The following is a 26,542-nucleotide window of genomic DNA, read 5'->3' on the forward strand; positions in this document are numbered from 1 at the left end:
CAGAGATGTTTGTTACATGAGAACAGTTTTGCTATGATTCTTCCATTCTCTTGCATATTTTCATACTGCCTCCTTGTTTCCAAAAGTAAACAGGAAAACAGACACATCACTTGGCCAATGGAAGTAAAACAAGCAATGGTACATGTGTTGCTTCTTGCGTCATGTGAACAAATCCATTGTTTGCTTGTTTTCTGATTTAAGCACAGACAAGGACATTGTTTTCTCAGCTCATCTCTGATGTAGTTTTTGAACTAATTAATTCCTTGTTGTAGTCTGCATCAGAGAGCAATAGAGAAACAGCCACTTTCACAGCTGACCTTGCCAGGGAACTCTCCATACCAATAATAGCAAAATGGCGGTCCCAGATCTGAATGACTGGAGGAGCCACAGTGAAGTGTAGAAACCTTTGAACATTCCATTGATTCTTTCTGTGGTTTCAGAAAACTAACCCTACCTTGCTGGACCTCTGGGATTAGGTCCAAATGGATGCAAGAGTACAATTTCACTAGGGATGCGAGGATGAGGATGGAAGCAGGTCCTCTTGGAATTGCTGTACTCTTTCCCTCATTTGGGAACACTAGTGGATTCCTTGCATGATACACACTTTATGTAATTCTTTGCACCAAGTATGCAAAGCCTGCAAGTCGTATGTGCAGAAGTAAGGCTCCACCGGAACTCGTTTCCTGCTGACGTCTGTGCACATACTAAGCAAGTGATGGATTTAGGGAAGAGAGAAAGGAGGCCAGAGAATCGATCTGAGGAAATCTGACAGATGCCCACTCCCACTCCTCATGCACCCCTAATTTTCACCACGGGTTCTTGTGTCATGTTAACCCATGCATTGTGTTTGCTTGTTTTTCTGATCTATAGTGTTTAAAATAGTTGAAATATGTTGATGTAGTTCATATCTTAAGCACGTGACAGATCAGAGACAAGATAGCTATTTGGATAGATTTGTGTGCTTTTTTCTGTGGTATGACTGTGAGGAATCAGTTGGATTTCCTGGTTTTGACTTCCTAGATTCCAGTCTGTTTTGCAGTGGGCGAGTCCAAGTTCCTGGTAAGCATGCCCACGTTCGCCGAGCACTCACCAGGAATCCAGCCCCGCATGCGGCACAAGCAGCTCCATTCCGCCATGCCTGCCATTGCCATCAGGAGCAGTGAGCAGGGAAGGAGGTTGGTCACCAGGAATGGCAGCTGGCATGTGCACGCACAGCCCCCCTCTCCTGCATCCGCCCCACCTCTGAAAGGAAGGGTTGCCAGTTGTGCCACTGAGAATCGATGAGCATTGCTTGCTTTGCAGAACCAGGCCAAGCATGAGAAGAAGTTTGCAGATTCTGGAGGGACAGATTCCAGAAGGATTCCTGCCCCCATCCTGGTTCTGGAGCACTGCTGGATGTCTTGCAAGTGACTGTAGTAGAAATTAGGAAGGCTCTTATTTATTATATTTATTTATTAAAACATTTATATGCCGCCCCATTCGCCGAAGCCTCGGGGCGGCTCACAACATGAAGAAAAATACAATAGTAACAATATAAAAATAACAAGCATAAGCATAAATACTGTCATTCATGCAAACAGCCCTCCAAATTGAAATTCTTCTATTGGGAGAGCAGTTTTTCTTATTCAGTTATCTAAGGTCTATGGATCTTGAGCACAGTATTAACTCGCTATCCTTGAAAACCAAGATGCTGTTACAATATGCATTAGGCTGCTCTGTTACATCAGGAGTATTTGACTTGCACCTCACCTTTCCACCGAAAATGGCACTCAAGGCTTCTGCTCACTGTATATTGCTTCTGTTCATTGTAAGAAAGTAGATGTAATGAACTACAGGGTTGTTAATTTTTCTTTCTTTTCTTGGTTCTCATCTCATCTGTGATGAATGGTTCCTCGTTTTGTCTAGTAGTTTCTGTGAATAGAACGCATACTCTATATCCCAGGACATAATGAGTTACTTGTGTCATGCAGGATAATATATCTAATCCAGTAAATACAGTATTTGGTTTGGTTACAGTCCCATCATGATAACTTGCCAGTCTGATCCCTAGCCAAGGACTCAGTCTGGCTTCTCCCAGATCCTAGGCAGAGCTTTAACTGGGTATGACTGACAGTCAGTGGGCTGATTGCCAGCATCCCTGGGCCATTTACCTCCACATTTTCTCTCCTGAAGAAGAAGAGAGTTCTTGAACCTGACCTTAATGGTCCAAGCAAGTCGTACGCCTTTCCCATTGGGTTGCAGTCACTTCTGAGCATAGGGGAGAGGTGGAGGCAGAGTCCTGTTTCTCCAGCTCTCTCTAGAGGAGGGGACATCAGAATGCCCAACAGAAGCACATGATGTAGTTCAGCCACTCCATCACTTCCAATGGCAGCAGTGATGGGACATGGCTAATGGAGAGCAACAGGAAGAAGGCAGCTACTTGTACCTGCAATCTTGTAGTTAGCAAATAAGCATTACTTTGGAATTAGGAACCCAAAACTTTTTTAAAATATTAAGGAGTGAGGCTCTAGGAAATGCCGAGGAAGAAGACTGTGCTCAGTGGGCGCTTAGTGCATCTATAATGCCCTGTGTCTTGCAAACTGGTTTGAATGTATGCATCTGAGAGTGTTGTGAGTAAATCAAAAGAACTGTTAGCTAGCAGAGTAAACCCTGCAGGAGGGAGCAGCCTAGCTTCTACCTAATTGAGCTTTCATTTTCTAGGTCAAGGTTTAAGCAATGTTCAGTGAGTTATGCAAATCTTTCATAACGTTTCTTCACCATTAAATCCTGGACTATCTGCTTGCACTCATATGCTTTCTCATATAATGTAAAACAACAGGATGCATTTGCATCTGATACATATAGTATTTATTTGCTCTATACAGATGTGCCAGATTGGAGGTTTGCCTGTCCAGGGTTAGTTAAAAAATGCCCTGAATAGTTTAAGTTTAGTTGTTTGCACTGAAAGATTTTGAAGGGGGCATTTTTCAGTGCCCCCTGCCCTTGATACACAGAATCCTCAGCACGTGCATGAATCTAGTGCATGAAACAAGGCCCGGCCGCAATCTCCACTCCTGCTGTGCTTCATGCTGTGCACTTCTTAGCTTTAAGAATCTAACTTTATCTAGAGTTAGCAATAAGAAAAACAAGAAACTGGTGGTGGAATTCCCATTTCATTCCATCAGAGCTTCTAAGCTCTAAGCGTGTGTCCAGGCCCTGTACCTGTGGTGGGCAAAATGTTATTTCTCATTAATGTATCTGCTTAAATATTTAGCTTCCAACGTTATATCCTTTTGCCTTCCTCATTCCTGTACATAATTCTGACACGCTGACTTAGCAGAGTGTTTAGTTACAGTCTGGCTGGGCCATTTGCAATAACACATATTTGAAGGGATGACGTAGATTGGACATTTTCGTTTCAAGGTCCAGTTTCAGTGACATCCGGAAGACCTTTCAGTTGATATTTAAAAATACATTTAGGGAAGCAACAGGCAAAGAACAGAAAACTTGGGTATACAGGTTCCATATCTGCCATCCTGCTTTGAAAATCCAAAAGGTCTGAGCAATATTGCTTTATAACCAGATCCAAATGCCTGGTGAATAGTTAAGTTATAAAAATAAGAATTAGCTTGTCAAATAAGGTTTACTCTTGCCTTAATCCCTGTTCTTGCATCTTTATTTATTGAGATCCCCAGATATTTAAGTGTGATTGCCAGGACTAGCATTTAACTTCTGAGCGGGCTGCTTTTTAAATATCAGGGTGAAACTATTGTGCCTAGTTTGTAATATTTCATTTAAAAATGCATCTATGTAAATGCATTGAAAATATCCTCCAGGATTGGCAGGCCTCTTATTTAGTTCTTTATTTGCACTATTTGGACATTTAGGAAAGATAGGGAAATTACATTTGCTTTGAGAATCTGGTGGAAGCTGGAATTTGGGTTAAAAATTATCATTCCATCAATACCAAAGCCTCCAAAAATTCTAGCAGCCATTGCCAAATCCACAGTGCTTTCAAGTTATACTTTCGTGAATTAGTGAAGTCTACATTCTCTTTAAATTATAACTCCTCTGTGGGGAAAAAAAATGAAAACGTATCTTTACTCATGCAAGCAAACCATAAATGTATGCAAACTAAACAATATCTGTTTCCAGAATATTTTAACTCTTTTATGCCCCACTGCCTTGATTCTTAAGAGCAAAACACACATGTATAAGAATTTTAAATACAATCCGATTTTATAAGATCAGATTTTAAATAGGATCAGATTTTATCAGTGACTTTCCCACAAATAATCCCATTCAGGTACAGAGTACATATACAGAAATAACTTTGAGAATATAAGAACATATTAAATTCATTTCTAATCAAACTAGTTCAATGTCATTGGAATATTTTGTTCATTTATAATGAACAAAATAAATTGCTCTCGCTCTTGCTTTCGTGAATATCTACTTCTGGTAGGTAAGCCCAAGAGGAAAGGTTTCATGGCTGTCAAGGGTTTGCATGGCTTTCGCATAATTGCGCAGGTATGGCAGCTGACAGAGGTAAACAGGGGCTGAAAGAAATACAGTTTGTGCTACTGTGAAATGGTAAAATCCATGCTTTGGTGTGATGGTAAATGATAAATGTGCATCTGCACATTTTGTTCAGGCCAATAAAATTATCTTGAACAAAATGAACTAAAATGGCTGGTGAGGTATTGTGAGTTACCTAGCACAATACAAGTCCAGTTCAAAGATTAAGAGTGCAACCCCATGCATGTTTAGACAGAAGAGAGGTCTACAGTTCCCAGCATGCACCAGCCAGCATGGCTGCCTGGGGGGATGCTGGGAATTGTAGGACTATTTTCTCCCTAAATGTCCATAAGATTGCACCATCTTATGGAGGTGCAAGAACCATAAGGAGGGCAAGCAGTCAAGACATTGAAACAGACTAAAGAGGCACACAGGTCCCCTGGACATGCTATAGTGAGATATACTGTGTGTTTTTTTAATTCATAGTAAGTATTTCTGTTACTGTATATGGATGTGAAACCTTAATAATAAAGAAAGCTGATCGGAAGAAACTTGATACATTTGGAACATGGTGCTAGAGGAGAACTCTGTGAATACCCTGGACTGGCAGGAACACCAACAAGGGAGTCCTAGAACAAATCAAGCCAGGGTTTTCCCTAGAAGCAAAAATGATTTAAAAAAAAGAGAATGAGAAGGCAAAACTCTCTGGAGAAGACAATCATGTTAGGGGAAGCTGAAGGCAGAAGAAGAAATGGAAGACCAAATAAGAGATGGACCAGCTCCATAAAGGAAGCCACAGCTTTGAATTTGCAAGAGCTAAGCAGGGCTTCATAGACAGGACATTTTGGAGAGTTTCCATTCATAGGGTCACCACAAGTCAGAACCAACTTGATGGCATGTAACAATTATTTCTGAATTTGCATCTATACATATCAATTAGCACAGGAAAATTTTATACAAACTTGTGTCTTCTTTTTTGTTGATACTTCCTCCCCCTTTTTGGCATTCAGTACATTGCCACTCAGGAAACCACTATAGAATAAAATTCCTCCAGCAGTTTTCATGCATGGTTAGAAGAAATATTTTTATCCTTAAGAAAGTGATTGTACCTCCTTTTTTCCTCCCAGGTTTCAAATTTAGGTTTTACATTTGTTTGGGCTATTCTTTTTCCCAGATTTTTTTTTAAAGAGGTGGTATTTCTCCATGTCTTGCATAGCTTGTAATAATTTATGACTATGCCACAATCTCATTTTGAAATAAACCAAACCAAATACATATTTAGCTTTGAAACATCAGCTCGTGTTGTTTGTTACTTATAACAGTGGGCTGAAGATGAAATAAACAAAAACACAGCTGGCAATATAAAGCCGAAGGGTTTTTAAAAATGAATCATCAGAATACCGATTGAAATAATAAGCTAATCTAGCATAGTTATTTAATTATAAGCATTTCATGAAAGCAGAAGACGAAACCACTTCAGTTTGTTTGTGCTGCTACATGGAGATATATGAGCAGTAAACTGGTTTCTATCCATAGATGTACCCTGTGATCTTTTCCTTATGAATCCAGTGATTCATCTTGTCTGGAGCATCTACAATCCTTGCTAAAACTATCTGGTGAATCTGGTGGTTGTTTTAATATGCGCTAAGGATCCGTCCATGGATCACTGTGCCTGATTAAGGCCACTCATTTGGGCATGGCAAGCTGCGTCATGCCCTTGCTATGTCCAGGTATGGGGTGGGGAATGGTTCAGCACACTTGAAGCAGGAAAATGGCTATGCACAGTGGAGTGGCTTTACACTTTACGAAACCCCTGGAGTGGCTTTACACTTTAAAAAGTAAGTTTCTCTAACAGAGGAACAAATGCACCTTTTTAGCGCTCCCCCCCCCCCCCCCAGTTATGGAATGAGCTCCCCACTGAGGCCTGCCTGGCACCAACTTCACTAACCTTTTGGCTCCAGACAAAGACTGTCCTTTATCTCAGGGAATTCACTTAGTCTGCTGGTGCTTGCTAGTTGCTACATGGGTCTTCAGATTATTTGGTTTAAAATATTCTGTTGTAAGCTTTTTAATAATCTTTTAATTTGGTGCACTTTATATTGTATTTTAAGGTGCTGTTGTAAACCATCAAGAGTGCTTGAGCTCCTGGGTGATATATAAAGTAAACAATAATAGCTCCATTCATCTTTTGCAAGTTAGCACCACAGACAGCTAGCTTAGTGTTGACTTTCAGGAACTGTTCCCAAGCCAGACAAGCCCTAAGCATAGCGCCTTGATAAAGTAGTGTTATATGAAACAGCACCACCTAATGCTTGAAGGTGTTGTTCATATAATAATTACATTTTATTATAAATTACAACAGAAAATTATGTCTGTCTTAATAAAGCTGTGGGTGAATAGTTGAACACATTAATGCTCTTTTTAAAAATAAAAATGCAGACAGCCTGTTCTTTCTTCCATGAAGGAAGTGGAAGAACCAACGTCAGTAAAGCACCAGTTTAAATGCCTATTGTAAAGAAGTCCTTAGTTTTATTCCCATATAAAACAATGTGAAAAGATTGTGTAACCTACATTCCACTGGTTTCAGTGGAACCAATTGTGAGTCACCTGAATCTAGTCCAGTAAATTAAAGTAAATGTTGGTACTGGACTCCAATTTATTTCTTCTCCTGCATTGTATAAGCTGACCCATGACAGCCGTAAAGTTTTGGTTGTTCCATTCAGCTATTAAGTATATGCAAATAGGTACAACCCAGAGTCATCTGTACGTCACAAAGGATGTTGATACACAGCAGTCAGCTTATATACACTCCTAGTGTCTGACAACTTCTGTTGTTTCTGTAATTGGCGCTTGCCCATGAAACAGGCAAGCAAACTGGCAAAAAGTAAAAGAAAGGATCCTTTATGTCTATTTTGGCTCATATTTTGTTCCTAATGTTTAATTGACTTGATGGGTCTTGCTTAAAGAAATCTTAACACGATCCTGTCTCTGTTAAATATAACTTTTCCAAAATACCATCTACGGCACTGCATAATGCCCTAATTATTTACTCTGATATCAGTGACTTGACCAGGATATATATAGGGCTGTAATGGCAAAACTTTTAGAGACCAAGTGCCCAAACTGCAACCCAAAACCCACTTATTTATCGCAAAATGCCAACACTACAATAAAACTGGAAAACTGAGGTTTTAGTTTAGAAAAAACAACTCACATCCAGTCCAGCAAATACACACACACACACACACACACACACACACATATATATCCTTGGCAGTGCACTGACCAGCCATGTGAAAGCTCGGACGAGTCGCGGCTAATGAGTGGTGGCTCATGACGTCATCGCCTGGCACCACTACTCCTTTCTGAGCATGCGCATGGCCCCTATGTACGCTGTTATCCAATGCTCAGTTGCTGGGGCGATGCTCGGGTGACTTGGCTAGCATGCTGACAGAGAGATCCCTGCATGCCCGCTGTGGCATGGGTGCCATAGGTTCACCACCACTGCCCTGACCTTACCCTGGTGCACTCCCCTAAGCCTAACATAGGGGTGAAAGTTCCATTGAAAAGAGGGTGATTTTGAAAAAGCCTTCCTTGAGTAGCTTTTTCTGCACAGCTCATCATTTCCGCCCATTCTAAACACATTCCAACTATCAAAATCATGCCAGGACACCTTGTTTTTGTAACCCTAACCCTGCCATGGTGCACTCCCCTAACCCTAATAGAGGGGTAAAGTTCCATTGTAAAGAGAGCAATGTTGAAAAGGACTTCCTTGAGTAGCTTTTTCTGCAGCTCATCTTTTCTGCCCATTTTAAACACATTCCAACCATCAAAAACTTACCAGGACACCTCATTTTCCTAACCCTACCCTGGTGCACACCCCTAGCCCTAATACAGGGGTTACATACCACTGGAAGGGGCGATTTTGAAAAAGACTTCCTTGAGTAGCTTTTTCTGCACTGCTCATCATTTGTGCCCATTCTAAACACATTCCAACCATCAAAATCATATCAGGACAGTTCATTTTTCTAACCCTAATGCTGTGATGGTGAACCTTTTATAGACCACATGCCCAAACTGCAACCCAAAACCTACCTATTTATCGCAAAGTGCCAACACTACAATAAAAACTGAAAACTAAGGTTTTAGTTTAGAAAAAAACAACTCACAGCCAGTCCAAGCAAATACACACACACACACACACACACACACACACACTTGGCAGCACACTGACCAGCCATGTGAAAGCTGTGACAAGTTGTGGATAATGAGTCGCAGCTCGTGATGTCATTGCCTGGCGCCACTACTCCTTTCCGAGCATGCGCATGGGCCCTATTTGTGCTGTTATCCAATGCTCAGCTGCTGGGGTGATGCTGGGGTGACTTGGCTCACGTGCCTGCTGTGGCACACGTGTCATAGGTTTACCACCGCTGATCTAGGATCACTACATGTATTTCTTCTGTCGTTTCCCTTTTTATGTAGGAAATGAAATATTTTAAGTTGTTGCAACACTTTATGTTAACTTCACTCTCCTGTCATCAAATGCAATTGTATACCATAAAGACAGGAATCCTGCTTTCCATAAAGAATGTAAATAGCACTCTCCCCACCCAATCAAGTCTACAATAACAATAACAACAAACATGCATACATCAATCATTTCTTTCATGCTGATGAAAGATTTTATTTTCTGAGCTTCTTTTCTTTTTGCATATTAATTGCACAACCCATCATGGGATAATTTATTATTTCTTGACAACTCTACTTTTATGGATTCTTGCCAGCTGGATCAAAGTAGGAAAGCCCTGGTAGAACCTTCTTCAGCTTGGGTGTACTGCAACTATAATTTTAGAAATAAATTAGTTCTTTAAATGTTAATTAAGTTAACATAATTAATTCTTCTTAAGTCCCTGTTTATGCCTTGATCTGTCCAGAGAGAGAGATTGAAAAACCATGACTTTCTAAATTAGTTATATGCTTTTTAAATGCAAGAAGTACATGTTGTAAAGCCGCAGTTCAAATAATCTATATTATATAGCAATCTGCAGCTTCAAGAAATAAACAGTAGCAAATCCACATGTTAGAATTTTCTTGGGCTTCCATCTAGTGACAACAGGCAAAAGCTCTGGCTTTTTTAGACTTTCAGTCTAGCCAGTCTGGCATGTAAATATCCTTATGCTTTGCACCTTTGCAAAGTTGTATTTTAATCTGTCTGTCCACTAGGAGCAGTCAGAGAAAATGGCTTTATAAACGAGTGCTCTGGAATAAGGAGCGAAGTCCAAAGTGTATGTGACATTAAAGCACTAGTGAGAGTACTAAGAGGTAGCTGGATAACACCGCTGTCTCAAAGCATGTTCATTATGGGATATGACAAGGGCAAATTGCTATAATAAAGCTCAGCTACGTTGTGGTAGATTTATCTTGGCAGAGATGAAAGCTAGGAGACTGTCCTGGCAAGAGTTGCTTCCCATTAAACAATATGTAGTCTTCCCTTTCTGGCAACACCTTGAAACAAGCCTTGAACAAGCTCCATGTACCAGCAGCTGTGTCTGCATTTTTACCCTACTGGACCCATGGTAGCTTTAGGTGCACTTTAGATTAGGAAAACAGGTGTGGAGAGATGGTTCAACATTGCACTCTTTGCTATCCCATGATCAAACAGGCAGCTCCTGCAGTTGCATTTAAGAAAAGGGAAATAAACCACAGATGCAATATTTAGACAGCAATCCTATGCACACTGCTTGGGAATAAGGCCCAACATGGACGAAGATTCCCAAGTAAGCATGCCTAAGGTAATCAGACAGCCGATCTTTGCTTTTATGAGTACAGAGATTGCTGCAGTTGATGCTGATCTAAACTGGCGCCTCCACCTACCCTTATTGCAATCCAGTCCATCTCTTCTGGTATGCAAGTGAGCTAGAAGAACATCACAAGCCTGTTGTCCAAGGAAAAGAAAGAGAGTCAGCAGGAGGGCAGCTGCTGCTGTTTTCATGGGGGTGTGGTGGCGGGGGGCAGTATGGAACTGGGAAGTGCTGGGAGCATAACAGCTCCAAAGCTGCCTCAAACAGAGTGCTGGCCCAATATGGTTGCCAGTGACTCTGCACATTCCTCAGCAGTTTCCCATACAGAAGTACTATAGAAGTTCTGTACACTTGATGTAATATTAAGCAGTGTGAATGGTGTCTATATGCCATGCAAATTTTGTTTGCATCATTTGCAAATTAACTTTCCCTAAATCTCTGTAGCATGTTTATCCCTATTGTACTTGTAATTTTTTATACATTTTGCTTTTTAAAATAATTTATACCCCACCTTTTTTTTTTCTTACAAAGAACTCAGAGTGGCTTAAATAATTCTCCTTCTGCTCTCAATCTTTTCCCCACGACAACACCTCTGTGAGGTAGCCAGTCAGTGGCTGGCCCAAAGTCACCCAGTCAGCTCCATGGCTGAGCAGGGACTAGAACCCAGGTCGCCTGAGTCCTGGTCCTGCACTCTTAATCTCTATACCACACTGGCTTTTTGCAAGAGCCTTTAAAAACAAACAGTTTCGAGCAGTCTGTAAACAGCTAGCAGAGCAGTTCTGGGTTTCTTCATTATTCTGCCAAAGTTATTACAACTTTTAAACTGTGATATTCATTTTTAAATGCATCTTTTCTTAATGAATAGGAAAGAGCCCGAATCTGCCTGATCTATTTGGTTAATCAGCTGGCCAACATGGAACATTCCTTCCATCACATCCTTTTGTTGGAGATCAAGCACATCACAGACACCTTCCCCAATATCCTAGGTATCCAGAGCAGAGGCATTTATCGTATGAGTAACAGTTTCACTGCCATAGCTAAACTTCTCATCCAACAGCTGGAAAACGACCCTACCTCTGAGAGCAGGTAAATATACATCTCTTGTGGGTGACTTGATATTGCATATTAAATAATATGTGTGGTGTCTTAGACAAGTTATGGTCATATTTGATATTCATTTATTTATTTTTCGATTTATATCCTGCCTTTTTCCTACAAAGGGCTCAAGACAGCTTACATCATTCTCCTCCTCCATCTTATCCCCACAACAACAACCCTGTGAGGTAGGTTGGGCTGAGAGTCTGTGACTGGCTCTCAGTTGGCTCCATGGCTGAGTGGGGACTAGAATCCAAATCGTCTGAATCCCAGTCCCATGCTCTTAACCACTACACCACACTGGCTCTCCAGTTGAAAATTGTTTTCAATATCTCAGTTGAAAATTGTTTCACCATCAGATGCCTTCCTAAGTAGTGTTCTGTTATTAACCATTGGCTGCTGAATGTTCACACAGATCAGTGATACTGATAATTGTTGCTGCAGGTAAATTGGCTGTAGAGGAAATTCTAATGACTGGAGAAACATGCTTATTGGTTAAAATGAAGCTGTTGCTGATGACAGGGTTTACCACAGGTCAAGAATAGGGACAGTACAACATTTCCTAATGGTATCCCAGTGTCTACCATCAAGGTAAAGGTGAAGTTTTCCCCATGACAGTAAAGTCCAGTCATGCCTGACTCTTGGGGGCGGTGCTCATCTCTGTTTCCTAGCCGAGGGAGCCAGCGTTTGTCCGCAGACAGTTTCCGTGGTCATGTGGCCGGCATGATTAAAGTGCGCAGAATGCTGTTACAGAGGCCTTAAAGACTAATCAGGTTTCTGCTACCTGCACCACCAAGGCTGCTGGTTGGAAGAAAGAACTGCAAGAAGATGCTTAGCTAGCATATTATTCCATGACACTTTTGGTTTCCTCTCTTGTGCTTCTGGGCTGTTTTCCTGCCTGATTACCTGTTGCCCACCTACCTCTTATACCTGCTATGCCCTTAAATTTCAGGAACTGTTGTGTTGACTTTTCCTCCTGTCTGTGCCCATCCCACCTTGTGTCTCCCACTCCCAGGTTCCTGCTGTCTCCCCATTCACTGGGGTCTGACCAAGCCAGAACTCAGAAATGGGTTATCCTACCACTGTGTAATGTGTAGCTTGAAAATTAATCCGCATATGATGGCAGCAAGGGCCTGTGCTGGCTGAGGGAAAAGCACAGATGAACTGTGTATGGTCCATGAACTTGATACTCCTGCAGTCATGTTGCTTGGTTTAAATGTCAGCTTGGTCATGATGTCCGTAAGTGGTCTTCGGCAAATCACTGTCTCAGTCTTAGACCCTCATCAGCAACATAAGACACAACAGTACCACACTATGCTTAAATATATCTGCTAAGCATCCTTGTAGTTCCCTCTATACTATCTTTACTATCATTTAAAGTGTGCACCTGGATATTGCTTTAAAAAAAGTACTACTACTTCACCAAAAACACAGGACAAAAGAAGGCACAGATTTGCATAGATTTGCATATAACACTCACACAGAGACATGACAATTTAGAAAGAAATACAATATGCCTCACCTTAGTTACCAGGCGACCTGTGTGCCTGTCCATTCCAGTGCTGATAGGAGCAAAACAGTTCACAAGGCATGGTCATTCAGAATCCTATATGAAAAAATAGAAATAACCTTTCCTTCTTACTGTGAATTTTAACTTTTAAAATTAAATTGTAAGTTATCCCATACTTAATACAAACTTCCCAAAATCTGCAGGAAGCCACCTCATTAGATTTTTCCACTACACAGACTTGTTCAATAATTAAGTATGACCAAATGATTGGACAATTGTATGATTAAAAAATCTTTAAAAAGCTGTCAGTATAATAATTTCAGTATTTCTACCAAACCAGTATTTTGTGGCTATAAGACGTGCTTAAGAATGTAGATCTCTAACCAGTCTCTAACCTTAGTGATAACATTACAGCCTAGAGTTTTTAACTTAGGGGATATTTTTCAGGTCTCCTTTAATAAACCCAATAAACATTAGCTAAGGCTGAATATTTGGATTATAAAAGTCTCAGAAAGCCTATTTTAACTAATACAACAACACACACCAGCCTTCATGTCTCACATTTAATACTGTAAAATCCCAGCCAATATCTTATTTCACTTTCCACTGGGTACATTTTCATTAATGTGATCTACCCAGTAGTTTTTTCGGATACTCTTCCATTAGCTCTACGCAGCTTCACTTCATAAACAGTTTGCCATACTTGCTACCAAAGCAAGCTTTAAGTATTTTCATATGTCTAGCCCTTTAAATCTTGTATGTTATCAACATTGTAATGTTGCATGCCTCACTCTCAGTACTATTTAAAATACAAGCATACTAAAAAAAAAAAACACAATTTTAAAAAACTTGAATATGTCATCTGTTCAAATGAAGAGCGGGAAACCAAAAAGGCACAAGTATGTCATAATCATGCTCTTTTAAATCCTACTGATTTCTGTGGGATAATATGCTTAACTGCTCCATTGAAATGAATAGCGTCCAAGTGTACTTAACATTAACTGACTTGTGCTTAGCGTTTTAAAAATGTTCAATGTAACAAGAAAACATGCATACAAAACTGAGTCAGGAAATTCTGTTATTTTCACAGAAAATAACATTCACCACATCAACTAACAGGTAAATATATCTCAGATATCATGAAGGCAGAGACACATGTATTACTGTCAATATTTTAAATAGGTGAGTGTGATCTCCAGCCTACAGGCCTAATCCAGTCCACTGAGGACACTCCCAAGCCCCCATCATTTGACCTGGAAATCATGGGGAGGCTTTGCAAAGATGTGGTTGTCAGGATCTGCAAACCAGTGCAGGTATCCCTGGTGGCGTGATAGACAAGACAGCCTGGCTCCTCTTGCAAGAGCCTGCAGGACTGCAATCTGACCTGTGGCCACCAGCACGGATTAGCGCCACAGCCATCCTGGAAAACAGCTAGAAGCCAGAGGTGCTAGAAAAGACTGCTCAGCTCTACCTAGTTTTCCCACAGCAACACGAACTTTTGTGGTGGTGGCTCCACATTCCTGATCCTGCCTCCAGTTCTGCGACACCTTCATCCCTGCCCTGATCTTGCCTTTGCTTCTGGAATTTCCATGCCTTGCTGGTATCTGACCCTCCCTTGTTCCTGACTCTGCCTTTGCCTTTGGACCCTACATGCCTTGCCATTATCTGACCCTTGCCTGCTGTTGAATCTTTCTTCACCTCTGACTTGGCCACACCTTGCTGGTGTCTGACCTTGCTTATACCTGACTGCACCTTGGCCTCTGACACCCCTGGTCCTGCTGTTCTAATCAAGGATGCCTTCTGTCCACATGCTGAAACTGATGGGGGTTGATACTAATTATGAAATTCATGTCCATACCGCTTTCCCTCCTGGGGCTTCCCATCTGAATAGACCCTCATGCAACAGTGCCCTCTTCCTGGAGAATATCCTGGAAATCTCCTCCTCCTGACACACCTACTGGGAATCAAAGAGGTCAGGGGTTGTGATACCACCCCTTTGCCACCAGGAGAATGTCTTCACCTGACATCATTCAGCCCATGGATGCCTGGGGGTGGGGTCATCTGGCCCCCAACTCCATTCTAGTTGCCCCGCCCTGATTTAAAGGTTAAACAAATGCTAACATATTAAGATGGTGTTAAAAGGCCTTGAAGCACAAAAACAGATTTGCCTGGTACTGAAATGACAACACTGGCAAGGTTCTCTAGGAAGAGCATTCAGTAGCTGGGTATTGGTGTGTGTGTGGGGGGAGGGGGGAAGAGGAGGGCAGGCACCAACAAAAATAGTTTCACTCCCTTCTTGTTACCCTCCAGATTTCAGATTTGGGGGCATTTGGAGAAAGGATGCTATTTAAAGTGAAGCAAATTGCTTCATATCTAATATAATTTGCCATTTTCTCAGATAAAGCCAGATCAGATAATACTGCCATATCTTGATCATGTGCAGTAGTCCTTTTTAAATTAAATAAAAGTCTCATAATCATTATTAAGTGGAGTGTAGAAGGGCAAAAGATCAAGTTGGGAAATTACATGTACAATAAAATCCAACACAGATGTCACTGATGTTATGAATATGAAAAGCTGCTTCAGAAGAATGTATGGGGTGGAAGCCAAAGGCACTGGATAGAATTAAAAAGTAATGGAATGGAACCTTAGTGGACTTCTATTGTGACAATGGTAGACAAACTGATATGGCAAGCATACTATTAATTAAAATATTTTTCCACAGTATTGTAACTGAAAATGCCTTGTATGTTTCTGGCGGCAGTTCTAGTGGGAAGCATCTGTCCCAGAGGCCAAAGTGATGTTCTGAGCCTGAAAATGTGTGCTTGTGTTTGACATGTGTGGTAGGGGAGTTATTCTGAAGCAATAGAGAAAGAGGCTTGGTATGTTTGATCCCCGTTTGATCATTCAAACTCTTGTTCTCAAGCAAGATCACTGTTCCAAGGTAGCTGGGTGTCCTGCTTTAAAGAGGTAAGTCTTCTCCTTTGGAGAGCTGGTAAGGGCTAATCTCTTTTGCAGGGTTATCAATTTGATGGGCTACGTAGTCCAAGCTTGGTTTAAGGTCAAAGAATCATCAGAAGGGGAGGGGAGGGGGTTTGAAATTACCCTTCATCAGTTGGCACTCAGCAGACAGAATAGGCACTCAGGCCACCAGCCTCCCTCCTCCCCTTGGCACAAGCAAATGTTATGCAAATCTGTGTCCTCCTGACCGCTTGTTTTCAAGGGATGCATTTTCTCTGTGTGGTGCATATACTTCCACCCTCTAAGGCATTATCAGCCTGGCTGAGCTAGTGTAGCAGGCAGCAAATCTATACAAAATTATTCTTTGAGACTCCATTCTCACTGAATACTGGGTTCATGGCTAATCTCAGCCTGGCCCCTGTTGTTGCTACACCTCCCTTTTTGGCTCTAACAGTGGCTTCAGTTAAGGTATATAATTTCAGGCAGCAGATGGCCCTATGGCCAAAATTTTGCCTGGGGAAGACCGGCAGTATTTTCTAGTGGCCAATGTGTGGCTTTGCAGTGCCAGCAGGCTGTCAAGAGGCCACAGCAAATGGGCCGAATCAAAATGCAGTGCCATCCATCTGTAGGTTTCCCAGTGTCACCTTTGCCTTTCTGGAAAGATAGACTGTTGATCTGGAACTTTACACCTCTGACAGGTTTGTACACACTTTCCATAGAAGACTGTGGGGAAAGCAGAAGTGAGTGAGCAATCTGCCCTGGGCTCAACTGAATGTCTGAAAGGATTCCATTAAAAAGTATTGGCCACATCTATCCATCCCATCCCATCCCTATAGGCTCCAAGTGGTTTACAAGAGATCAAAACCAGTTAAAATGTCAACTACAAACAGGCATATTAAAAAAACTAATCTGGGAACTAATCTGTTGGAAGAGATACGTTTTTAACTTCCTCTTGAAGGAAGCAAACTGGGCTATCTGATGTATCTCTCCTGGCAGGCTGTTCTGTAGTTTAGGGGCAACCACTGAGAAAGTCCTCTGGGTAATTGACAGTAATCTTATAGAAGCAAACTTCAGAAGATAATCCCCAGAGGACCTTAGCAGGTGAGGTGGAATATATGGGCAAAGGTGCTCATGAATTTATTTTGGATTCAAGCCATGAAGCGCTTTAAAGATAATTTCCAACCCCTTTCACTATATCTGGAAACATATTGGTAGCTGGTGTAGTGACTTCATATTGGGCATATGTGGCCTCTCCATGATGGCCCAAAGGACAACTTGGCTGCCATATTTTGTACTAATTGCAGTTTCTGGAGTAGGCAAAATGGTAGCCCCATGTAGCACACATTGCAGAAATCAATCCATTTTGGTGCAAATGTGCACACTAGTGCATGGACATGAGAAGGGCTAGAAGCAGAGTGGAGAACTGAGTTAGCAGGGTGATGCCACTCGCTGGTAATCAAATGGGTACCCCAAGTGATTCACACACCAGGAAGGCTACTGTGTTTGAAATACTCCAAACATTTGATCTGACGTTTGCTCTGTAGACAAGCATAGATATAACAAGCTGCCTTACAGCAGGTCAGAATGAATGCCTGTCTGACCCAGACATATATTGTCTAATCTGCCTGGCAGTGTCTTTTCCCATTGCCTGAGACCTGATTCATTCCACTGGAAGAGCCAAGCATGGACTTTACCCTTGACCTGTGATCCACAATGATCCCATAAATAGCTTGCATCTATGAACCTTGGTAGCCTCCTTGGCTGCCAGGCACTTTGGACAGAGCCTGTGACTGTGTCAAAATTGGGAACTTAAAGAACACTGAACTACAATAGCATTCCTATTATTGAACTGTTTCCAAGAATAATCAAATAAACTCTGTTGTAGTTACCACTAATCAAGAAAAACTTTCTGTCAAGAGTAAGAACTCCTGATGTGTTAAGAAAAACATAGAGAAACACAAAGGGACAAATAAATTACAGAGTAACGTCTTGCAGCGTTCAGTGTGAAGTTTTGCCATGTCTCTCATTTCAAAGGGCTCGATCTTTCTGAAGCTGCCCTGAATAACTGAAAAACGGCAGCATTATGTTCTCACTCATTTAACAGGACTGCTTCCTGACAGGTTACCAGACAATCAGGGTTTTCTGCACAAAACTGTAAGTCACCCTTTCCCAATCTGCTGATGTGTTAGTTGGGGATGATGAGAGTGGTAGCCCAACAGATTGGGAAGGAACCAGGTTGAAGGAGGCTGCTATAGGCTGCAGTATAAAAACCTTGTTCATATCAGAGTAACTTACATGGAAGACAGACAGTTTGGTTTCCCCCTAAACAGAGATGATTTCTTCTTTTTACCTGTGTGAAGCCTTATTCATCACCGGTTCTTCGGGAGAACAGTATGATCCCAGTTTGGGGACTTTGGGACAAGTATTACATTACAGAAGGTTTGTTACAACATAATAGGATTGTCTTAGATTTTCTCAGAATTATGATTTATTATCTCAGAAGTAGGAATGGGATTTGGTTTTTAGCTCACAAGGGCATGAATCCAAGTTAGGATGTGTGATCGGATTCGCATGTACATCTAGGGACCTCTGAAACAATCTCCTCTTGTTTGGAGCAAAGCTCTACACTTAAGAAGTGTGTTTATTTACAGGATTAGTGAGATGGCACAACAAATACTTGTGCTTCAAGATGACTATCTGATGCACTGTCAAAAGCTATAGTGGTAGAAAGTTATATGTAAAACGAGTTGGTGTTTGTTGCTCATTAAGTAGTGTTTTCAATGTACACAGAATCAATTCAACCCTTTGCCTCTTTAACAAGGTTGCTGTTTTCCTACCAGTCATTAGAATTCCTTCTGTTGCTTCATTTTTCCAGTATTCAGTTTAAGCCTCTATGGCTTCAGTCCAATCTCTATTGTATAACAGGTGCTTGTACTTCAGGTATGTCCTTCCAATTGAAGTCAGTTGGAGAATGGCTGTCTTGCAGGTTAAAAGCAAATATTATAGATGGCTCAAGGTGAAATCAAGTGAATATGAAATAAACTCAATGATATTGGAACTCGACTGAACACACTGCTGTCTATTAGTCTGTTATCATGACAAAAACCTACTTATATTTCTGACAGAAAGTGCTCTAAGCCCACTCAACTTTCTAACTTATCCAGAACGTGTCTCACATAGATTTTACTGACTACATCAGTAAATAATGTTTGTATGTACTGCATCAGTTACACAGAGTTTACTGACTACATCAGTAAACTACCATTATAAGATGGTAGTTCTTGGGACTTGATCATGAGTTTTTCTAATAGGGATGACAACATTGCTATTGACCAGTGTAGGAAAATTTCCAGTTTTATTCATAACTGAAAAGGACAGCTAAAGCTGGGATCTGCCAGTCAGCACAGGTGATCAAAAGTTTGGGAGGTGTTCCATTCATCCCAGTATCCTTCCTCTCTTTTAGTTTCCTTGAGAGAAGTGCCATGTCTTCACAGGTCATGGGGCCAAACTAGTGTGGCCAAACCAAATCAATTCACCAGCAATAGTGAAGGTTTAACTGCCTCATCATAAAGGAGGGAGTGGAAATGCCTCCCCCATTCAGGGATAGTGATAGCAGCATCAGTGCAAGGGTCTCCAATGCACCTTGACACTGAAACAAGGCACTGTATAGTGGACACCTTGTAACAGAGGACTGCCTAATTTGGACACCTGGACACCCTAAGAGGGCCACTCTTGCTCTACTCTTTTTACCAGGTTGTTACACAATTTAGGATAGGAATTAGAGCACAAGCTATATATCAGGCACAATCTGTGATGACTATGTATATGGCTGGAAATAGCCATTCACCATACCTTTGCAGGGGAAGTATTCACATATGCAACTGTCATAAATCTTGAAACTAATTCCTACATGAAAGAGCTCTCCATGTCAAACTTCTATAACATTTATAGTGATCTTGGCTCTCAGATCAGGTTCAAATATTAGAATCATGTTTTTTGAGTTAACAAATACACTTGTCTAATTTGTATCTCAACAATAATGCATTCCTTTAGGAATCCTGTGCTCCTATACCACAGTAATTTTTGGCTTGAATTCTTTGACATAAGGAATTTAGCATATATCTGATGCAATTAAAACCATTTCATGATTAAAACCATGCAGCACTGGAGTTCCCTTATCCCAAAGATGCAGGTCATTCAGCTTACTTTTAAAAAAGAAAAAGATGAAAAGTTTTAATATGTTTCATTTTACAAATCAAGCATGGACAACTTAACAAACAGAAAATGCAACTCTGCTGAAACTTCCCAACCACCATTCTTGAGAACAACAAGGCATAAAATTTTGATTGTATCTTATAGTGTTTGTTTTACATAATAGCTGGATAAAATGTATTTCATGTCTTGTCATCCCACATATCTGATCTGGCTCTTACAGCCCTTACACCTTTTATTTTCAATACCCTTTGTTCATTTTCATTGCAACACATAAACAATATTTTCATTGTTGGAAATGCACAATGATATTGTTGCATTCTTTGGAAAGAATCGCATGTGGGAAGTTTAACAGGGTCAGCATATCTTGACTGTGACCATTTTGTTTTTGCAAGATTCATATCACAGTTCATTAAGCAAATTCTTCCAATAATCCCAGTGAAATTATTTCAAGTAGAGGACTGTCTTCTATAGATTCTCTTTTAGCATAAATCCTTTAGGGAAGGCAGAATAGTAATGTCAGATAACCATGAATCATAGAGTAGAACAATGCAGCATTTACATAGTAGTTTAGACTAGGTGGCTTCATGTATGTTCCCTCCCTCCTTGAATGTGCTACATGGAGGCATTAAAACAGGCCTGCCTTTCAAGCTTGTTGTAAACAGTACTGAACTCATATATACGTGGCACTTGATGAGTCTCCCTGTGCATCCACCTGAAGTGCCAAAACTCTAGCGTTTAGGCAAATCATCATGCATTCATTCTGCAACGCTCGAACTTTTTGGAATGGAACCAATTCATCTGTCATTTTCACCAGTAATTCATTTTATTGGTTTTCCCTTCAGTGGAGAAGCCAACAGAGAAGGAAACAAAATGTGCACAGTGTAAAGCATTGCAAACTTGCTGTGCTAGTACCGCTTTCCAGGGAATAGTTTGCCAGGAAAGCCACATTGTTGAGGAGGTCAGCCTGGATGGAGACACGGCAGAGACAATGTTGTACCCCCCGAAGAGGATCTCCACAGATGGAATTTTTTGCTTTGTTTTTTTGGCAAGAAAGCATAGAATCATTTATGCTGGGAATCCCACATGTGTCAGACCAGCCAAGTCGCAGAGTGCAAGCCAAGCTGTATACTTCGCTGAGCCGTAGTGACTGACGAAGATTCAAATGCAGAACAAAATGTCTCATTAAACAGGCTGTGCAAACATTTCCTCTCTGACTGGATGTTGAGGAAGACGCCCCTTCCATCCTCCACACAGTTTCTTTTCTGGGTTTTATTCTCCATACAGTTGTGCAGAGCCCTAGGATCTAATAAAGGACACTTGCAAAACTTTGTGCAAAGGTTTCTTTTAGGCAGAGGCAGACCATACATGGATACATATCAGATAACGGGATCATGTTGTAATGAACTCAGAAATATAGTATATTATATTCTGTAGTACTGTATGGAAATATAGAGTACTATATAGTACTCTGTTTTTACAAAATGGCAATAAATGTACTGGACTGAGTACATACAATACACACAAGAACTGAGATGCTCCAACGTTTTTTGTTCAGTGTGTGCATATTTTGTTCAGAACCACCTAACTGACATGCCGGCATCTAGAATATGCATTAGATTTTTTGCCCCAGATTGAATTTTATCTCTGCATGCTTTTTTCAGGCAAGATAGTAGAGACTTCAGAGCTGCTTTCACGCCTGGCTCTGCCATATCCAGCTTCCATTTATTTAGTAGGGCTTGTTTCCTGTCCACGTCCCTACTTCCTGTTCTTTCTGATCATGTGTGTTTTACAGCTGTGCTGGACACTGGATAACAGATTTAGCTCTTGAGAAAATGTTGAGACTAAGGAAGGCAGTGCTTGAGATTGTATATAATGCATAATTAACTTATAGCATTTGCCATCCAGGATGTGGTGATAACCTGAGCCCTTTCAGAAGTTCTGGTGTCATTCTACATGTTCAGTGAATGTTAGGAGAGGAGAGGGGGCAGCCACGCCTCCAACATCCACTATGCTCTCATGAACACACACAGCTTCAGAGGCCCACATATGTAGGCAGAATGCTCTTAAGGTACTCAGGAAGGAAGGAAGGTTCTTCTGAGCCTCAGCTCCAGAACTGCCTGTGAAATCCTGTCCCAGCAGATATGTACCAGGAGCCACCATGACAAGCAGGTCCTCAAGACTCGCCCACTGCCTTGGCCTATGTCTGAGTCAAAACTCAACTGGGACCATGTGCATATGGGGCTACTGGTTTAGGCTGATAATGATTTTCTCTTTTTACTATTGTTAGATTATGTTTTCTGGTTTAAACATTCTGTTGTACACTTTTAAATAAATAAAAAGCAGAAGTAGCTATGCTGACCATAAGTAAAATTTGGAAATCCATGCAATGTAAGAACTTTACTAGGCTACCCCAATAGAACACAAGAATGTTCAGACTTTGAAAACTTGGGATTGCTTAATCAGACAAGATTACAAAGCACAGGTTGAATGTGTGAGAAGGATTAGGTGAAGAAAAGTGGGGGAGCCATCAAATATTGTCTGAATTTGATGGGTTCAGACAATATGATAAGCCAAACACAAGGGCTGAGTGTGTGTTGTCATTGAACTTTGGCTTGTGTTGAAACATAAATGATTGTGTTGTCTGAACCTAGCCAAGATGATAAATCATGATGAACAACATACAGTTCACAACCCAACAAGAAACTATGGGTTCTCTTCATGGGTTCTTTATAGTTATCAAGCCATGATTAGTCATCTCAGCTGGGTTATTGGTAAATAACCTTCACATCCTGCCTTTCTTCCTCTTGGAGCACAAGGCAAGAACTTAAGGTTCTCCTCCTATTTATTCTGTCCTCACAGCAACCCCATGAGGTGATTAGGCTGAGAGTCAATAACTCACCCAAGTCACTCAGTGATCTTCATGGCCAAGTGCAGACCAGAAACCCAGATCTCCTGAGTCCCACTCCAGTGCTCTTAACCACCATACCACACTGAGTTCAGATATGATGGTCCATATTTCAACAACAACTCGCAGTACAGCTGCCATTCACACTCAGTGCATACTTAATGCTTGACTGTAGGCTGTCATACTGCTGCAACATTGCCAGAATAATAAACCACAATGAACTACCCATGATTCACAACCCAACAACAAACTTGTCTGATCCCAGCCTGTGTCTCGACCCCATCTAGCCCAGTTGCATCTCTGACTCTTTTGGACCAAGAGCCACAACCTTACAATATCTGTGGTGCACTTTGCAGGCTCAGTGAAAGACTGTTGCAAAGCTCACATTTCAAGCTACCACTGTATTATTCCTCCTGCTCTGTTTGTGGGGCTACAGCAGTCCCATCTAGTTTATACAACCCTCCACCTTGAAGATGAAAGGCCTCTAAGCAGCTTGAATTAAGAACATAAGAGGAGCCCTGCAAGACGTTCACAAAGCTGCATCTTGTCCAGCATCCTGTTTCCTGCAGTGCCAGCCAGATGTTTTCAAGAAAACTCACAGGCAGAGAATGCAAGTAATGGCTCTTGCCCACGGATGGGAGCAAGGTCTGTGGTTCAGTGGTTGTACACATGCTCTGCATGTGGGTGTCAAGTTCAGCAGTCGGCACCTACAGTTAAGTCTTTCTCATTCTTGCATAAGATACCATGGTGGAATTCTTCCTGATGGGAAGAAACTTCCCATCTAAAGAGGTTTAATGGGTCATTGGTCTTCCTTTTCTCAGGAGGATGATAAAGGCCTTCCTTATTCAGAAGATTTTTATTCCTACCCCTTGGACTGGAAACTATTGTTTTCTATTGGCCAGGAAGAGAGGTGTGTGATCATGCATTTTTATCTGTGTACACAAACTCCTTCCACATAAATCATACCCCATACAGACAATCAGACATACAAAGTCATGAAAGAAACATTTCCATTGATTCTGAAATTCTTGTTTTTAAGTTTCTGACATTTTCCCATGGCCCACACTTTTCTAGCACACACAAAATCACACTAATATTGCCATTTTTTAATTAATGTAACATCCTGCCAAAAAGAATCCAACAAATTTCATAACGTCTTGGTTAGTTTAATTCTCCTGTCAATGTTTAAACCTTTTATTCTAATAGACAAATACAGCTGTAAATATTATATAAATAGACTAGCCCACTTGAAAGCTTTGCTTTTCTGGCCTTGATCATTACACAGTGATGAATTATTTCCCAAACATCCATTTCTAGGGCTAATTTCACGAACAAAACCAAGGGTTTAACTCACTCTGCTCTACAGCGTTACTTCTTCAGTTTTGAATGAGTAGCACTTGCTGGAGCTTTATTCAGCATCTGCCAGAATGACAAGTTTGAAAACTTGCATCCCAGGTTGCTGCTTGTCCCACCTTGTAACTTTATCAGGAGCTGAACCGCCACTTCCTAAACTATGCCCAGCTCAGATAAGCGAGGGAGATAGAGAAGTGTCTGGATCTGAAGCTTTGAGACAGCTCCCTTGGTGACAAGCAGCATACTTCACTCTCCAGTGCCTGTAGCACCAGGACTGGACTTGTAGGTACTATCCATGAAAGGCTGCCCTGTACTTTATATTGTTAAATTGTATTGTTTTATATGATGTTATTTATGTTTGTGAGCCGCCCCGAGGCTTCAGCGAATGGGGTGGCATAGAAGTTCCATAAATAAATAAATAAATACTTATTTACTTACTTACTTACCAGCATGGCCACAGTAATGTGGACCTTTGTGGTGGCTTTATCATCTTCCTGATCCTATCTCCAGTCTTTGTCCTTGATCATGCCCAGACTCTTGCCTTCTCTTGCCTTCAGTCCAGTCCCACTTTGTCTGGTACCTCTTCGTTGTCTTTCTGTCCTTGCCTTGATCCTGACTCTACTTCAGCTTGCTGCTGTCTGACCTCCGTCTGTAGCTGGACTCTCCTCTTCACCTTGCATCACCTTGCTGGTATTTGACCTCAGCTTGCATTTGGAATTTGCCTCTGCCTCTGGCCTCTTTCATCCAGATAAGACCTCTGTTCCTCTCCAGCAGTTCTGAGAACGGTATTCTAGCCACAGATGTCTGCCACCTACATCCTGGTACCATTTTTTTCCTCCAAGACTTTTCCATTAGCACCTTTTAAAATCACATTTGTTTTTCCCAATCCACCATTGGTCTTTGGTTGTGAAGACACTTTTGCTGGTTGGTGTTTCCCCACTTACTGGGTTTAATATCAAAGCACCAGTGATAATAAAGAAAAGATGGTTGTGGACACTGCTGGATATTCAACAGGCATTGAGTCATATGGTGCATGTAAAAACTGTTTCCTCAGGAAGAGTTGCCATGGCAGAATGTTGTTTTTAAGGAAATTATTTCGTGTAAGTAAGGAGATTTCCAACAAACCAGAACATGTATTTAGGGAACTAGCAAGAAGGACATCTAGGAAGTAACTTAGAGAGAAGATAATAGTACATGATCAACAAGGTTTGTAGCATTTCAGAAAGGTGTAGTCCACTGCACGAAGTACAAATATCCTTTGAATGAACCTGGCCATAGATGCACTTGAAATAAAAATTGGTATGTATATTATTCCTTCAAGGTATTTCTCTAATTTCTGTCACTTGCAAAATTTGACAGTGTTACTGTGAACTCTCTCCTCCTCCTCTAGGGTAGAAGATGTTGCTGAAATAGAATCGCCTTCACAGCTGGATGATTTAAAATCCATTATGAATGGGAATGAAGAAGATGAAAAGCTTCAAGTTAAAATACAGGCCTTTGGAGAGAAAATAAATATCGACAGTGGTACTCCTGGCTCTGTACGCAGGTATAGTCTCGGCCAGGTTTCTAAAGAAGAAAGGAAGGACATGAGGTTTAGCAGGTATGCTTCAATGAAACCCGGCCTATGCCGTCACATGCTGATCAGTTTTTGTAGAAAGAATTACAAAAACATTGAAATGAACAGCCAAGTTACATAGTACTTGTGGGCATCAGATGGCTAATTATATCCAGACACCTTGTCAGTTACTTGGAGAGCTGGATAAGATCTGTATGAGCTGTTTGTATAATCTATCCAACACCCCAGGGTGCTAGGGGCACAGGGGAGCTACAGAAGAAACACTGATCTAGATGTGAAAAAATTCTGAAATGAAGATTAGTTTCTCTAACATTATTAGCAATTCTTTTGTCAATTAGCCCATTCTTAAAGCAATTTTATCAGCATTGACATAGAAAAGAATAAAAATCCTTTCCCCCTCCTCTCAAAAATGGTTCATTTGCCATGTCAAAGCATTAAGAAAGGGGTATGGAATCAGATACATATAATCAAATATGATGGGCATGTTGAACATATGAATCAACTGATTAGTTAGAATTAACCCAGTATCATATTTTATTATCATTTTGAAATGATATGTGTGTGGTGTAGTGGTTAAGAGTGACAGATGGGTACTCAGCCGGTCTAGGTTCTACTTTGCCCTCAGCTAT

At 41.1% G+C, this 26,542-nt stretch overlaps 1 protein-coding gene and 1 long non-coding RNA gene across 6 annotated transcripts in view; one reads left to right on the forward strand and one right to left on the reverse strand.

The window, feature by feature from the left end:
* VEPH1 (ventricular zone expressed PH domain containing 1) overlaps positions 1–26,542 on the forward strand; it is a 154,117-nt gene that overhangs the window by 72,688 nt on the left and 54,887 nt on the right. For all 5 annotated transcript variants that reach the window (XM_044434633.1, XM_044434634.1, XM_044434636.1 and 2 more), the window contains 2 exons: positions 11,164–11,384; positions 25,728–25,937. In XM_044434633.1, the coding sequence (XP_044290568.1) occupies positions 11,164–11,384; positions 25,728–25,937 (431 nt within the window). The remainder of the gene's footprint in view (positions 1–11,163; positions 11,385–25,727; positions 25,938–26,542) is intronic.
* Positions 1,786–12,998, reverse strand: LOC123025674. The gene is made up of 3 exons (XR_006415150.1): positions 12,916–12,998; positions 10,372–10,432; positions 1,786–1,911 (listed from the first exon to the last, which is right to left on the reverse strand). It is a non-coding gene; the product is annotated as an uncharacterized LOC123025674 (long non-coding RNA).

This window comes from Varanus komodoensis, unplaced genomic scaffold (assembly GCF_004798865.1).
Source record: "Varanus komodoensis strain SLA01 unplaced genomic scaffold, ASM479886v1 scaffold28, whole genome shotgun sequence".
NCBI classification, from domain to species: domain Eukaryota; kingdom Metazoa; phylum Chordata; class Lepidosauria; order Squamata; family Varanidae; genus Varanus; species Varanus komodoensis.